Source organism: Schizosaccharomyces cryophilus, assembly GCF_000004155.1.
Source record: "Schizosaccharomyces cryophilus OY26 unplaced genomic scaffold supercont4.2, whole genome shotgun sequence".
Lineage (NCBI taxonomy): Eukaryota > Fungi > Ascomycota > Schizosaccharomycetes > Schizosaccharomycetales > Schizosaccharomycetaceae > Schizosaccharomyces > Schizosaccharomyces cryophilus.
The window spans coordinates 640,669-654,895 of NW_013185625.1; the positions used below are offsets into that span (position 1 = coordinate 640,669).

The following is a 14,227-nucleotide window of genomic DNA, read 5'->3' on the forward strand; positions in this document are numbered from 1 at the left end:
TAGAAGTTTAAAAGTCAAAAGAGGTAAAAACAATCATTACATTAACGTGAACATCATAAGTAATATATCTAAGACAAATAAAGCCTTTAGCTTACACGTAGCTTTCAGCCCTAGTTCTTTCTACGAAACAACACAGCTTTTCAATTGCTGTTCGTCTTGTTTCTTCTTTGTTGTCTTAATGTTTCTGGTTCGATGAGCTGTCTGTGAGTTGCCTTTACTTTGATCCCTACGGGTCTGAGCTTGTTGTCCTTGTGCTATTCTCTTGGCATGGCGTTCATCTTCTTTAACGAGACGTTCTTGTTCTTCCTTTCGCTGATTTAAAATGAACACAGCCGGAATAAAATTTGCTGAACAAAGTTCTCCAGTTCCGGTCTCAACAACCTGGTCATCAAATGTTTCCCATACAACGTCCTCACCTGTTCTGGCATACCCACTGTCAGTGACAAGTGTGAAGAGAGTTAGAGATTCCGGATTGGAATACAAAGTACTAAAATGACATGACCGAAATAGAACCACGATTTCACCCGGATGAATTAGCTCAAGAATTTTTCCTAAACCAGCAGAAGTGAGAAATTGCATGGTAAATCTATCTTCCATAATTGCGTCAACAAATGTAGCTTTATAACGTTAGCATATCATAAATAGCAGATGAAAATAAAACGTACTTTTTTCTATAAAGTTTGTCTGCTCCGTGGTCAAGCTCTCTGTCATTTCTAATAAAGAACGTCTTTCTGCGTAAGTATCTGCAATTTTCTCATAGTACTCCAATTCTTGCAAGCACTTGAGAGACGCTTCATCCTGCATAATTTCGCTAGAGAATAGCCAACCGTGAACTAAAGGAATGCCGAATAAATTAAACATTTCATCACCATATTCGAATTTTTGAATGTCTAGAATTGAAGGATTCAACTGTTGACCAAAATGCATAGTAGAAAGCTGACCATGAAGGTCTCCTAAATCCTCACAAAGCGCATATCGTTTAGCGAATTCGACAAGACAGTCGGTTACCTCTTCTGAAGGAATATACTTTTTGTTTGGAAGCAAGAATGTCCTTTCAGCATTGGATTTCAGGACTAATGAGTTTACAATTGCAATAATGGGACAAGGGCCATTATCTATAAGTTCAAACCGTTAGAAGTAAATCCTTTTAAAGAAGGTTGTCCATTTACTGTAAGTGCTACATTTCGTGTCTGTTCAATACTTGACTATAGCAGGCTTAATAATAACGACTTACCTGTCTGGCAAAGCACCAATCGTTTACTATATCTTTTATTGGTAGGCTCCAAATACGATATGATTCTTGTTCTATAGGAATTCTGCGAATTTTCTTCTTGCATTTTACATGCGAGGTTGTCGTCGCAAGTCGCTCTTACACAGCAGAATTTAGGCGCAAGTAAATTTTCTTGCTGTTAACTTTAGTGAAACAAGGGAAGGTTTATTCTTCAATTCTTAACTTGTGACGAATGTTGAGAATGAAACAATGTTGTGGTTGAGTAGCAAGTTCAAATGGCAGACCAAGAGAAAATGCTTAAACTTCTTTTTATTTGTATAGTCAAGCTACTTCTTTTAATAACTATAATTAGATAGATTAAAGTTAAATAGCAGCTATATTTGGAGTCATGTTGAACAGTATTTTTGTCAACCAGAAATTCCTCAATTACTAATGAATATGTAAGGTGCAAGAGGGAAGGCTTGTAAATGAGCTCTTCAGTAATCAAATGTCCTGGAAGCATCAAAAAAGATAAGAAGTGACCAAGATGTTTCTGACCTTGGTTTCAATGGAAAACAAAAACTTTCAAACTTATAAATCCTTAGATCTAGATCAACACTAGCATACAATACTATTGCTTCTGACTAGCCTATTCTTTATCCGAAAATTAATAGATTGTTTTTGTCCGCTTATTTTATGTAAACACAATGGAAGGCATCAATAAGTCGGCTCATAAAAGATCGATAAACGAGTCTCAGCTTTTGTAATCCCCTAAACGATTTTGAATTATTGACTGTAATTCAATACAGCGTTGATGTTCTGATTCCAATAGTAACAACTCGTGATAAAACACCTTTACGGTGATAAAAGCTCTACTTTTATGCTCAAAAGCTGAATTTTCGAGTAGAAATTTGTAATCGGTTGCCGACAAACACCCATTCTCATATCGATTTTTACGCGTTTCGTAGATGTAATCCAAAGTCTTTAGAACCCTTGAATAAAGGTTCATAAATTCCTGCTCATCCAATGGTTTTCTTGTCTGTACAATTCCAACATGTAAATTCCACAGCCTCTTCTCAAATTCTAAGAAAGGCAATTGATTGCTCGTCGATGGATAGCGATTGACATGAGAGCTGTAAATTAAGAAGCAAGCAAATGAGAAAATTGCAACGCTTGGTCCCAGATTGCTAAAGATACAAAGGCTTTTTTGATGGCGTGCTAGTATATTATGTGAGTGATTTGATGATCCGTCAAGAGCATGTTTATCGTTTTCATTATACGAGTGAGAAGGCGAATCGAGATCAAAATATTGCTTCCATGAACGAAAAGTTTCCTTAAATAAGTTTCGGACCGTTTTTTCTAAATCTACTTGCCAAATCTCACAAGTAGGGTCTAAAAAGCCATACTGGATAAGCAGTTCATCCGCACAAAACGACCCAAAACAATTAAAGATCTCTTCTCCTTGTTCTACTAAAGAATTTAAAGTAAAGTTGCAAATTGTAGAGTCTGCAGGTTCTCGATTACTTGATAAGCCCACTGTAGAGTTGGAGCACTGAAGAAATGCAATTTCTGGATTTGTCTGATGATTAAATATGTCGCAAAAAGGTACCAATGCTAATTGGTGATAATCATCGATGTAAAAACATCTGCTCTGAGTAAGGGTGCATGCGCGCAAATATTCTGGCCAGCTGGGACATGATCTAGGAAGTGATTTTGAGTTTTCGAAAAATGGTATAACAATTTCTTTATACTGTTCATAGTAAATTTGAAGTACATTTCTGGCCGCCTCATATACGTTAGTTCCCTTTAATCGCATCTGATCGCGACCCCAAAGCAAAATGGAATCTGGAGTAGAAGCTTCATCGAGAGCATCGAAGTAAGGCGCCCAAAAACTCTTGTGATTCAAGGATTTCTCTAATAAAAAAGCCAAGGTTAGTCGGACAATTGCTAGAGGGTCGGATTGCGCTGGATATTCATGTAATATTTTTTGTCGTGGCGTTCCAGTATCAGAACATTGCTTGGAAAGCAAAGGAGAAAACAATGAATTTTTCGGGCTCAATACGATGGCTTTACTGAAAGACACCAGTAACTCAGGTGGAAAAATAGTATGCAAAGAGATAATTCCTCGCCCAGCAATAGAATTTTCGGTTATTTTAATACTCGGCGAGATATAATAACTATTTCGTATAAGCCAAGATAAAAACTGGTCGTAGTCTGCATCGTTTTCGCTTTTCATGGCATTGACTGAATATTAATCTCTTCGTCACAGAAGCTTAAAATCATTCGAATTTCAATCATAATATCAATCAGGAGTCATAACCAACTAACGTATGCAGGGAGTAAACAACTTGAAAAATTGTTTGTTCCCAGTTCTCTCTACTCTCCTTGCTTTAATAATTAATGACTTGACCGGAATGACCACTGATGCAAGTTTCACCTAAAAGAAAGACAACGATGTAGAAAGGCTACTTTTAAATAAGATTAAGGTATGATATATAGAAATGACTATTCGTAAGCAAGATAAAGCGGATTCAATAGAACCGATAAATATGTGTTGTAGAGAAGACCTCCATTCCTAAGTTGAAGAAATTGTTCAAGATGGATAAATTCGATCATTGCATTGTTTTCCTTATTGTTTTGGGACATGTTTCTTAGTTTTAGTGTAATTTTAAGTTTCAATACCTGCGGCACCTTTGACGTCTATAAAGTAAGACATATGAAATCTCAAGTATTTCATAATTAATGGTTTGGATCGAACGGAGTTTAAGCAATGAAATACACGACTTATGCTTCACTAGAAGCTTGTTCACCTTCCAGGTTGAACTTTTCAAGCTGTTTCTTCAGCCGAACATTTTCTACTGAAGCATTTTCGTAAGCTTCTTGATCAGATAATAGTGCTTTCTCAAAAAATTTATCGTATTCCTCTTTCAGTTCATTTCTGTTCATCTTATTGTAAAGTACTTTTTCAATACACTCCAGTAACCTGTAGAAGACATTCGTGTATCTTTGATCTCGTTCCCATCTTTCTTTGAGTAGTTTTAATACAATTGCCTCCATTTGGCTGTTATACTCTTCCTGCTCTGCTGCCATAAGAGTTAACTTTTCATATGAAATAAGCAGTTGTTCAAATCGACGAAAAATACTCTCTTCATCTCCCAAAGAAGATTCTGAATTTAAAACATTCATTATTGTACTCTTATAAGATCTACCAGTCTGGTTTTCAGTGTTGTTATGGGAATATATAGTATGGATGAAGTACGAATATATATGTAAACAAAGACACGTTCAACGCGCGATGGTGGAAATGCATAGTGTTGTAATCATTTCATCCCAATGTTTATTAACTCATTATTCGTATAAATATATATAAATTTATATATGTGTATATTTAAATAGATTCATCAAAAAGACATTATACTCTGATTGTAAACATAAATCTGTAGGTTATAAGCTTCAAAACGGCTCAACATCCATAAGGCGCAAACGATGAGATTCGGTGTACGCTCTGTTGGCTTCTTTCATGCATCTGTCCTTTTTCACAATGTCGCCTGGAAGTGGAAGGCGTAAAGTTGACATATCATACATTGAGCATACTATTTCATGCTCAGAGTATCTCAAACTCTTTATCTTTCTGACAGAAAGAACCACTTCAACTTCGTTGTTCGCTTTCGTGACTAAAAAGTGCTTAGTACTAATGAATAGCACTTTCTCATTTTTTAGCTCAGCATGGTAAAGGTACGTTTCGTTTGAATATATACCGTTCGCGATCATTGCCAATAAATACTTTCCAAGGGATTCATATGTTTTGTATGGCTGAATCAATCCACCAAATCCTACGAATCTTGGAATACGAGCTTTATCAATCTCAGGATTTGCCCGGACATCTGTCGAATTCCGTATACCTTCTGAAACGTTGGTAGTCATGTCTAACAGACCGATAGCAGGCTTGGTAGCCAAGCCTAAAACACCCTTGCCAAATCCTTTCAAAAATTTACCAGGACTATCAGATTTGCCATCAGTAAAAGGTCGGCGAAGGCCTTCGAAACCACTGGTCATGCTATCGTAAAAAGTATTAGCTCCAACGGTTATACCAAAAGCCGCCTGCTTAGGTCTGTTTCTTGAACGGAAGCGACGTCTTGACATTTTATACTTTGGATCCATTGTCACCGTAGATAAACCTTTCGAAAAAGTATTGGTAAGTTTCGATACACTATCAGAAACGCCAAAAATGGTTTTCCTCATAAAACTAGAGGTACCCCTTGCAAAAGAATCCCCAATTGATTGAGTATCTTGAAGTAAAAACCCTTGATATGGCTCATAAAACATGTCAAAAACACCAGATGCAAAGTTATTGAATAGACCAACTGGATTACCCAAAAAGTCTGCACGTCCAGCAATCATATACATTTGATATCCAATTTGCTGCTTGTAATGATTGAAGATTTTGGAAACCAGCTCAGACACAGTTCCTCTGGCGTTTTCCAATAACACGGAATTCAACTGAACGGGTGCATCATGAATATTACCCAAAGTACTTACGAGAATTCCCGTCATAAAGTCCAACGTCGAGTTAGGAGTTCTCGCTTTTACTATTTCATTTTCCATATCTTCAGAAGCCTCAAACGTGAGATTAATTCTTGTAGGCTGTAAATGAAGAGCTTCAAAAAAGATATCGCTTTGATAAGCATCTACATCGAAATTAGGAAGTTCAAACTTGTCTTTGAAAGAATCTTCATTTAAACTTCTGGAACTTTGAGAAACATCAAGCGAAGGATATATAAGTCTTAGCAACATAAAGACAAACCGATCATCTAGTTCAACAGATAACTCTTGTAAAAGAAAGGAAGCATATTTTACGTAAAGTAAACCATAATCATAATCTTTCAAAGAAGAAATTCGGAATTGCAATACTTCTGGATTTTCCTCTTTCACCTCCTCTGTTATTACGGAAGGAAATAATGCAATTGGATGCAGAGAATCCAGCAATTGGTTATCGATCTGAAACCAGCCCAATGAAAGAGAAAGCGAATGCAAATCTGCGCTTTCATCAAAATTAACCATTAAGTTTCGTAATGTAGCGTAAGCAAACTCTTCGTAATGACTATTGATTAAGGATAATCCGAGACCACTCAAGTCCATAGCAAATTTGAACTTCGTCTCATCCTTGTCTTCTTCCTTGTTCGAACCTGTACGGCGAGGAAGTTGGGGAGGTTGGCTGGCCTCCACTTCATTGAAAGTTATTACTGATGTGAGACCAACAATAGAAATTTCAGGTACTAATCGAGCATTAGCATTTAGCTCCTGAGGAAACCATGGGCTAAGCTTTCCAACTGAGGATATATCCAAATCATGAACTGCATTTTCCACTGTAACTTCGAGTCTTTTGTCTTTCACAGCAGGGAAATCCCAAGAATAATCAGCCTCATCTCCCGCACGTAAAATATATTTGCTTTTCTTAAAATTTTGAGTATATGCAAACTCGATACTTGAAGAGGCTGGCTTTTTCTGCTGATATAGAATGTCCATAGAAGAGTTATTTTTTAACTTAAATGGCCAAGAAACAGTTTCCAACTTGAAGGTTATAAAGAATGTCGCATCTTTTAATGTTACCGAAACTCGTAATAAAACTGGCAATATATCTCCATTTTCGTTTCGCTCGTAAGCTTTAACGTGGGTTATACCAAGATTATTCATATGAAATGCGGATGACCAGCTATTATTCATACCTGGGAAGGCCGTCACCATAGTAATGTCTTCGGAATTTTCAAACAAATAAACAGGATACAATGCTTTGGACGATAAATTCCAGATATTGGAACTACCGAATTGCCGTAAACACAAGCTTCTATCCAAATTGTTTTTGAAAACGTACCTGGGAGTAAAAGTAACGGTTTTAGACAAACAAAATTTTCCTGTACATTCCCCAATTGATAATCCTAAAATGTATGCTTTTCGATTATCTGTTGTTTTAACTTTCACTTCACTAGATGACCCTAAAGTATCAAAACTTAGAGGTAGGAATAATTGAGAGTCCTTCATTCTTAATACAGCACGATTCTTTCGATTTGCTTGCTTAAATGAGAAAAAATAGGGCAATATATCATTAGCATAACCGCTTCCAGGGATAATATTAGTCACCGAAGAGTCATACTCATCTGAAAGCTTCATATTGACATCTGTTCGATTATATATTAGATACGGAGAGTAAATTCTCACATCAGAAATGTAGTCTGTTCCCGGGAGTTTGTCGTACTGAAGGTTTAGTTTGACCCTTTCTTTCTTGTCTGCAAAAGATAACAGAGATGTTGACTGAACGGACTCCCATGCGCCAATGGGCGAGTATATAATAGGCAATTCAAGTGAATGAAGATCAATTGCAGCAACAGTCATACCCAACAAAAGAAGACTTTTTGGATCTGTGTGCAGAATTGGAAGTGACTCACCTGGTTGAAGAGTACAACGCCAATCATTACGGGTGGTGTTTTTTTCTAAAATACGAACTTTGACCTCGTATGGAAGCAAGTTATGCACTTGCAATGGAGGAAGAACATTCAGCTGCATGAAAGGATAAACATCAGCCATAAAACTCTCCATAAGATTTCTCGAGAAGACCAAATAATTATATTCCCAGTTTGTTTTGCTAGATTTGCATGACAAATATTGTAAAGGCGACTTCAATAATGACTTCCAATATACACATTGATTAGACCACAAGAAACCTAGTTTTGCTACTGGACGAATCCTCAAAGGATATAATGTTGCCAAGTCAAGAGGAATGTAGCCGGTTTCTTGTGGCTCAATCCGAACAACAGAAGACTGACGATGACCAGATTGGTCGTTACATACGAATTCAATAGCTTCTTTTGTTCTGTTAACAAGTGAATATGGTGAAGAAAGAATGATTCTTTTTACGTTAGTTTCCAGTAAGATTACTGTTACCAAAAGAAAATTAGGACGTTCGGCTCGAGGTTTCAATTCATATAAGAAAGAACCTTCACGATGTACTGATATGTCATCAACAGGAAACCATACTTCATCGAAAGAGACTCGTATTTTTGTCGATATATCTTCTTCTTTACTAGTTAACCTTGTTGCCGACGCTCCCTTGTCTTCAAAACGACAAAGCTTAGAATTTCCTGACTCAAGCTTAAAGTGTTCATTTCCATCAGATTCCTTGAGACCGTAATGCACAGATAAAGCGTAACCAGTTTCATTTAAAACTTCGTAAGGATGGCCTTCAGGTCGCTTTTCGTTTTCTCCAGTCTGATTAGTCAAATAATACCTTATTATTCTGTGAAAATCCATTATCATCATTGGTGTCAACGTAAATTGTCCACGCTCGCTAGTTACAAGCTTTATTTCTTTGGTTCCATTTTTTTGGAGACCAGATAAACTAATAGACCAAGGTTCTAAAAGGGGCTCCCAATGAGATTTGGCAAAATTGAAAGCATTACACTGAACTCTAAGAGTTGTTGAGGCAGAGAAGTTAGAATTCCAGTCCTTTGCATTCACAATAAATGAATCGACCACAATATCTACCACAGGTAAGGAGTGAGCATCACTGATTAATGCCAACTGAATTCCAGCACTGTTGAAAGTCAATTCCTCAGTAGATAAAGAAGCTTGCCCCAAGGTATTCAGTAAATCCGTCGCTGTTTTTTCTGCTTTTTGCTGAATTAACATTAAGGATTCACGCGTCGGCTTTTCTTGTGAAAAAAAATCGGATAAGTCGCTTACACTTGTGGTACTAGGACTTATATCCTTTCTATACTTAGAAACAACCTGGGTAGAAGATTTAATTACGCTTTGTATCAAAAGCAGATCATATATCGATATACGGAATATTAACGGATCAATGTCCATGCAGGCACTTGAGGTATATTGACTAGAAGAGTTTTGCACAAGACCAAATCCAAAATTGAAGTTTTCAAGTATTTGTACACCATTATTTACTTTGTCCATTTGAGAAACGAACAAACCCATTTCTTGAACAGTAACTGAATAGGACATCTGTTTCGCTAAGCTTACGTGTCCTATCTTCACAATTAAACACTGAGAATTTGAATTAGAAGCATCTGCAACAAAAACTAAAGATGTTTTTGTAACGTCAAACCTTAGGGAATATGAAAGGGACTTTTCGTTTTTATTGACTTCATTATCAGGTCCCTTGTTGACTAGCGTATTATCATTATTCGCAGAGGAGTTTCTACTAGAATCATGAGCTCCAAAGCAATAGAAAATTGAAAGAAGATGATCTAACGACAGAACATAAAGTGATTGATATAAATCTCCTTCCAAAAGAATATTGCTGCTGTTAGGCTTCCATGTAAGCGTAAAGCAAAACTGGGATTCATTCTCCTGGGATGGAAGTATAAGATTAGAAAAGTGCTCAGACTTTTCCATCCGAACATCTTCAATAGCAAATGAGCTCATAGTCAACTTTGCAAAAACACCCTCTTCAAAGCTATAGCTTGAACTCATTTTCGTATCATTCAAAATAAATCTAGAAAGCGGTCTTTGCGAATAATTATCAGCCTCAAAATTTCCATCAAACAGATGTAAGCCAACCTTTGGAAGACGCAAGTTAAGATTCAAGCTAGAGCTAGTGTTCTGACTAAAATGAGAAATAGCTTTATTAATTACCTCAACGTTGTAAAGTTCATCGGAAAGTACGGAAAATACCGAGCCAGCATCTAAATTTGTAGAGAACGCATCTTTGATACTCATTGCTTTCGGAGCTTCGGATGCCAGCTCAAGAAAAGTGAAATATTGGGCTTGTGAAAGCTGGAAAGAGAAATCACTTGTTTCGCCATCAATTTGTATGCCATAGTGGGTTAAGCTTCCCTTGATTTCTTGTAAAACCGATATTTTTAATCCTACATTAAGGTCTTTCAAAACGTCAAGTTCAACATCATTCTTTTCAGATGAAGTTGCACAAAAAATGGTCTTTATCGTCGTCTCGGATGATAATAGCTCAATAACTAAATTTGGTAACCAAGAGATAGTCCTTGAAGAAAATCTACCAGGTAATATATCAACATAAGCTTGCAAGCCATTATCCAGACAAAGAGGAATTCGGAAAATGGGATTCGATATATTTATATTTATGTCAAAGTTAGTACCTTGTTCAGCTTGAAGCGTGCCCGTTTCAGCCAAGTATTTTGCAGACTCGACCACAGTTTTCAGCTGTATAAAATCAGAGAAGAAATTGAGAATATCAATAACAGGCTCTCGACGACATATCATTAAGAAAGATCCCATTTTTATATCAAGCTTTGCTTGAGGCGAGTCTTCCTTATTTTCAGCCTGCTGCGTTTTGTAACGTAAGTCTAAAAATTGATCTTTTTTAGAGTCAATGAACGATATAGTATCATTCTTCTTTGAATCCCAAGCACGAATATCAAGCTTCTGAACGCGAGAATGCAAATCCCAATAGTTGATAGCAGTATCAATTCTGGAATGGATATTAAATAAATCAAGACATATGGGATGTTCCTCATAAGATTCGAAAATTTGTACTCCGAGCCTATGTAAGCTAAAAGTCATCTTAGTCTTACCAAATGATTCAGAAGAAGGCTCTTTTTCAGCTTCAGTATCCTGATGATTATTGCTCGTGCCAATGAAGGAAGAGGAAAATTCAAGCAAGGATAGTATTGAATACTTAGCAAGATAAAAGTTGCCATCAGAACAAATAAAATTTATGGTCGTGCTGTCTTTAAAGCTTGAGGAAGGATCGAACTCAACAGCGTACTCAATCGTTAGTGGGTAGTTATCTTTTACGTTATCATTATTTGACGATCCGCATTCGAAGATTTGATGATTACCAACGCGCGACTCTTCTGTAGTTAAGTCATTGACTTTCATGGAAGTAAGAGACAGCTCCACTCTTTGAACGGTGTCAAATTGGTTGTAAGAGATATTAAGTTTGCCCAATTCCAAAGATGCCATTGGAGTCTGTTGAGTATAGCCACTCTCCCTCAATAGGACAATAACCATTCCATTTAATGACAAATCAAATTCACAGAAATGTTTCAATTCAGGTAAAGTATCATCTTCCTTAATTTCAAAATTATAGTTGCTGTCTTGTGAAACAAATGATTTCGATGTTTGTAAGGAGCTATTTTTATCAGACGACGACGCATAAGACTCATTACTCAAAAAAGCAGACTTCAACTTCTTCAAAACAGCATATTGCGCATCAGATATTTTGAATAATAGATCAGACATTTTACCAGAAACTCTGATTTTTGGAAAGTTAGGAGAAGGGACGCTCTGTAAAGAGAGATTTAATTTAATAGAAGACTCTTTTAATAACTGATATTTTTCATCCATCTCGTTTTTATCATTATGGATATGAGAAAGTGGCCCTAAAGATATTTTTGCTGAGTCGAGGGAAAGGAGATAATCATCGTAAATAAGATCTTGAATTTCTTGCTCTTGTGTTGCCTGCCTTTCTTCATTCCGTCTTGAATAATTTGATTTCACAGAAATGAGACCTGAATCAATCACGAGTGAATTTGTGTCCGGATTTTCAACATTTTCGGGCAAAATTATTAATGGAGCTTGAAGCTGAACGTCCAGGGTAAGTTTTCGTTTTTCATTCATATAGTTTCGTAAATTTTGAACGGTTTGTGAAGTTAAGTCTGTAACAGCATTATTTGCAAATCGAAGTAATTGAGCTCCTCCTTCATTAGTAAATAAAGAATCATCAAAAAGTTTTTTAACTTTAATGAGGCTAGGTTGATCGTGGAAAAATTCCAACGTACGTAGATTAAGTTTCAAAATATCCCGATCATCTTCACCAGAAAATCGGCGTTCAAATGTCATATGGAACAATGGAGAAGGAGATTCTGCATCAAACGAAGAGGATTTGCTCCTTGTGTATAACAAAGAACGGTTATCATTGAAAACCCTGAGAGAACCCAACTCAAGATCTAACTTGTAAGTTTTGTTCATACATAGCAGCTTTGAGGTAAACTCAGATAATTCCAGAGATATGAGATGACATTTTTCGGTAGTACTTTTTAAAGAAAACCTTCCGGAGGGTACGCTCAGTCTAATATCAAATAAAGCGGCATTGGAAGGAGTTTCGGTTAAATTAGAAGGGCTAAGCGTCGACTCATTCAATCCAATAGCATCGATAATTCTTTGCTTTTGGTCATCCGTCATTTCGCCGGCTTCATCGGAAGCACCTTTAAAGTTGTTCCACATCCAGGTTGTCCAGCCCTGTTGTTTTTGGCCTTTTGGTTCAATTCCTTCTTTTTTTATTTCCTTGTAAGCAAGAGAACGAAATAGCTTTAATTGGCTAACAGTGAAGTTCAGTTCTAATACATCCAACTGATTTGTTTCCTCGGGGGACAAAGCCGTTGCGAGAAACTTTTTCCTATATAAATGGATATATGTTTTTCTTCTCTCGCAAAAACTTTTGATTGCAGGCCAGGAGTTGACATGATTCTTTTGTCGAATGTCGTTAAAGACTTTCTTGAAGACAAACGGAAGGCATTCAGAGGATTTACTAATAGTAGCATCTCCCAAAACATTTTTCCGGAAATTGAATTTGGAAAGGATATCATTAACTTCGTTATTTAACGAAATTCCCCTTGTAAGATGGGCGTCACTAATTGTTAAATCAAACCCCTCAAAAGATAAATCAGAAACGAATCGAGGTTTCTCAACAGTAGGAGTCTTGTTGATTGTCACTTTTGCAGAACCCATAATTGGGGAAATCAAGAATTCCTTTTCTCTTTGGTCAAAATCGGTTAGCAAAACGTGAAATAATCCTATCAGGTCATTAAAGTCATTAGAGGAAATACACTCAGAGGTTTCGTCAGAATATACGGCAAGGTTTTGCAGAGAGCATAATTTATGAATAGTTTTGGATTCTGTTTCAATAAACATAGGCTTCCACTCTTCGTTACAAGAAGAAATAGAGAATTCGGAAAGTAATAAGCCAAAGGAATACCCATTAGCGGGATAATTTTCATTGGAGTGCTCAAAACGAACATGAATATCTCGAATGTTAAATTGTATATTATCAATCATGCGAGTAATTAGCGACTCTGTGAAAGTTTGAGCGTTTGGGTCATAACCAGCCTCAGTCGTTCCCACCTGTGCTGCTTCCCATAGCCCCATTTCTCGTCGTTTCTCTTCCAGTTGCTGTAAGGGGCTTTCCTTTCTGGTCACCTAATAGGGTCAGTATTAAAGGATTCAAATCAAGGAATTTAAGTCAACTAGACAAGATCAATTCCTCACAAAAATCAGACCAAATCAAGACTATATTAAATTAAGAGAAAAACTTACAGTAGGAGACTCATCCATAGAAGCCAAAGCACGAATCCCTTCGATATATATCTCCACAGGCTTATTTCTAAGACTGGACCAAGGGATTTTGAGCTTTAAACTTTCAATTAAACCATACTGAACAGAAATGGGAAGTTCTAGTTTTTTTAGTGCCTAAAATACCAAAAAGTATTAGTTTTGAAAGGATTGATATGCCAATAAAGGCGTTTTGTTTGCAACACTTACATCTCGTTTTAATTGCAGATTGTGTAAAGTAACATCACCGTTCCAAACACCGACCTTAAGTTGTGTCGCATCGAAATTTTCAATATATTCGCCCAATAGTCGATTTAAAAAATCTAAAAGAAGTACTTTGTTAGCAATCGATTCATGGCCAAGCTGTGCTAATGCAAAGCAATACATACTCGCTAGCAGCCCTTCCAACATGGTGAAAGGGGTCTTTTATTAAGATTAAAAATATTTAAGAGAAACTCTTTACTATATATGGTAGATTTTTACTTGATTCCTATTAAATCGGCGTTCTTGGTAATGACGTTCTTTCTAACAGGAGACAAGAGACGCCTGAAATGTACACTATTTAACCAGGTGACAGTTCATAATAAAGTAACAATGTAATAAAATATTTCGATTTTTGATAAATTGACAATTACAGTTTCAGGAATCAGTGAGTGTTCATTCCTACTTGTTTGGATCGATCTTTCTTTTGTATATCTGAGC

General features: G+C 36.5%; 3 protein-coding genes across 3 annotated transcripts; all 3 read right to left on the reverse strand.

Moving 5' to 3' along the window:
- Window positions 1–20: 20 nt before the first annotated feature.
- Window positions 21–1,586, reverse strand: SPOG_01820 (DUF544 family protein). The gene is made up of 3 exons (XM_013166924.1): window positions 1,235–1,586; window positions 666–1,115; window positions 21–617 (listed from the first exon to the last, which is right to left on the reverse strand). The coding sequence occupies exons 1-3, from the start codon at window positions 1,335–1,337 to the stop codon at window positions 121–123; spliced, it is 1,050 nt and encodes a 349-aa protein (XP_013022378.1). The 5' UTR covers window positions 1,338–1,586; the 3' UTR covers window positions 21–120.
- SPOG_01821 (lysine methyltransferase) lies at window positions 1,524–4,308 on the reverse strand. Its single transcript, XM_013166925.1, has one exon. The coding sequence runs from the start codon at window positions 3,444–3,446 to the stop codon at window positions 1,965–1,967; it is 1,482 nt and encodes a 493-aa protein (XP_013022379.1). The 5' UTR covers window positions 3,447–4,308; the 3' UTR covers window positions 1,524–1,964.
- A 218-nt stretch (window positions 4,309–4,526) lies between these two features.
- Window positions 4,527–13,936, reverse strand: SPOG_01822 (vacuolar protein sorting-associated protein 13b; the record flags this gene model as incomplete). The annotated part of the gene is made up of 4 exons (XM_013166926.1): window positions 4,527–13,393; window positions 13,511–13,663; window positions 13,736–13,848; window positions 13,915–13,936. The coding sequence occupies 4 exons, from the start codon at window positions 13,934–13,936 to the stop codon at window positions 4,664–4,666; spliced, it is 9,018 nt and encodes a 3,005-aa protein (XP_013022380.1). The 3' UTR covers window positions 4,527–4,663.
- Window positions 13,937–14,227: the final 291 nt, after the last annotated feature.

What these genes read in the sequence shown, in the direction of transcription:
- SPOG_01821 (XM_013166925.1), bottom strand. Translation starts at nt 3,446, where the DNA reads ATGAAAAGCGAAAACGATGCAGACTACGACCAGTTTTTATCTTGGCTT.
- SPOG_01820 (XM_013166924.1), bottom strand. Translation starts at nt 1,337, where the DNA reads ATGCAAGAAGAAAATTCGCAGAATTCCTATAGAACAAGAATCATATCG. An exon ending in ATTGGTGCTTTGCCAGACAG is followed by an intron (nt 1,116 to 1,234) that starts GTAAGTCGTTAT and finishes TTGAACTTATAG; the next exon opens with ATAATGGCCCTTGTCCCATT. An exon ending in GACAAACTTTATAGAAAAAA is followed by an intron (nt 618 to 665) that starts GTACGTTTTATT and finishes AACGTTATAAAG; the next exon opens with CTACATTTGTTGACGCAATT.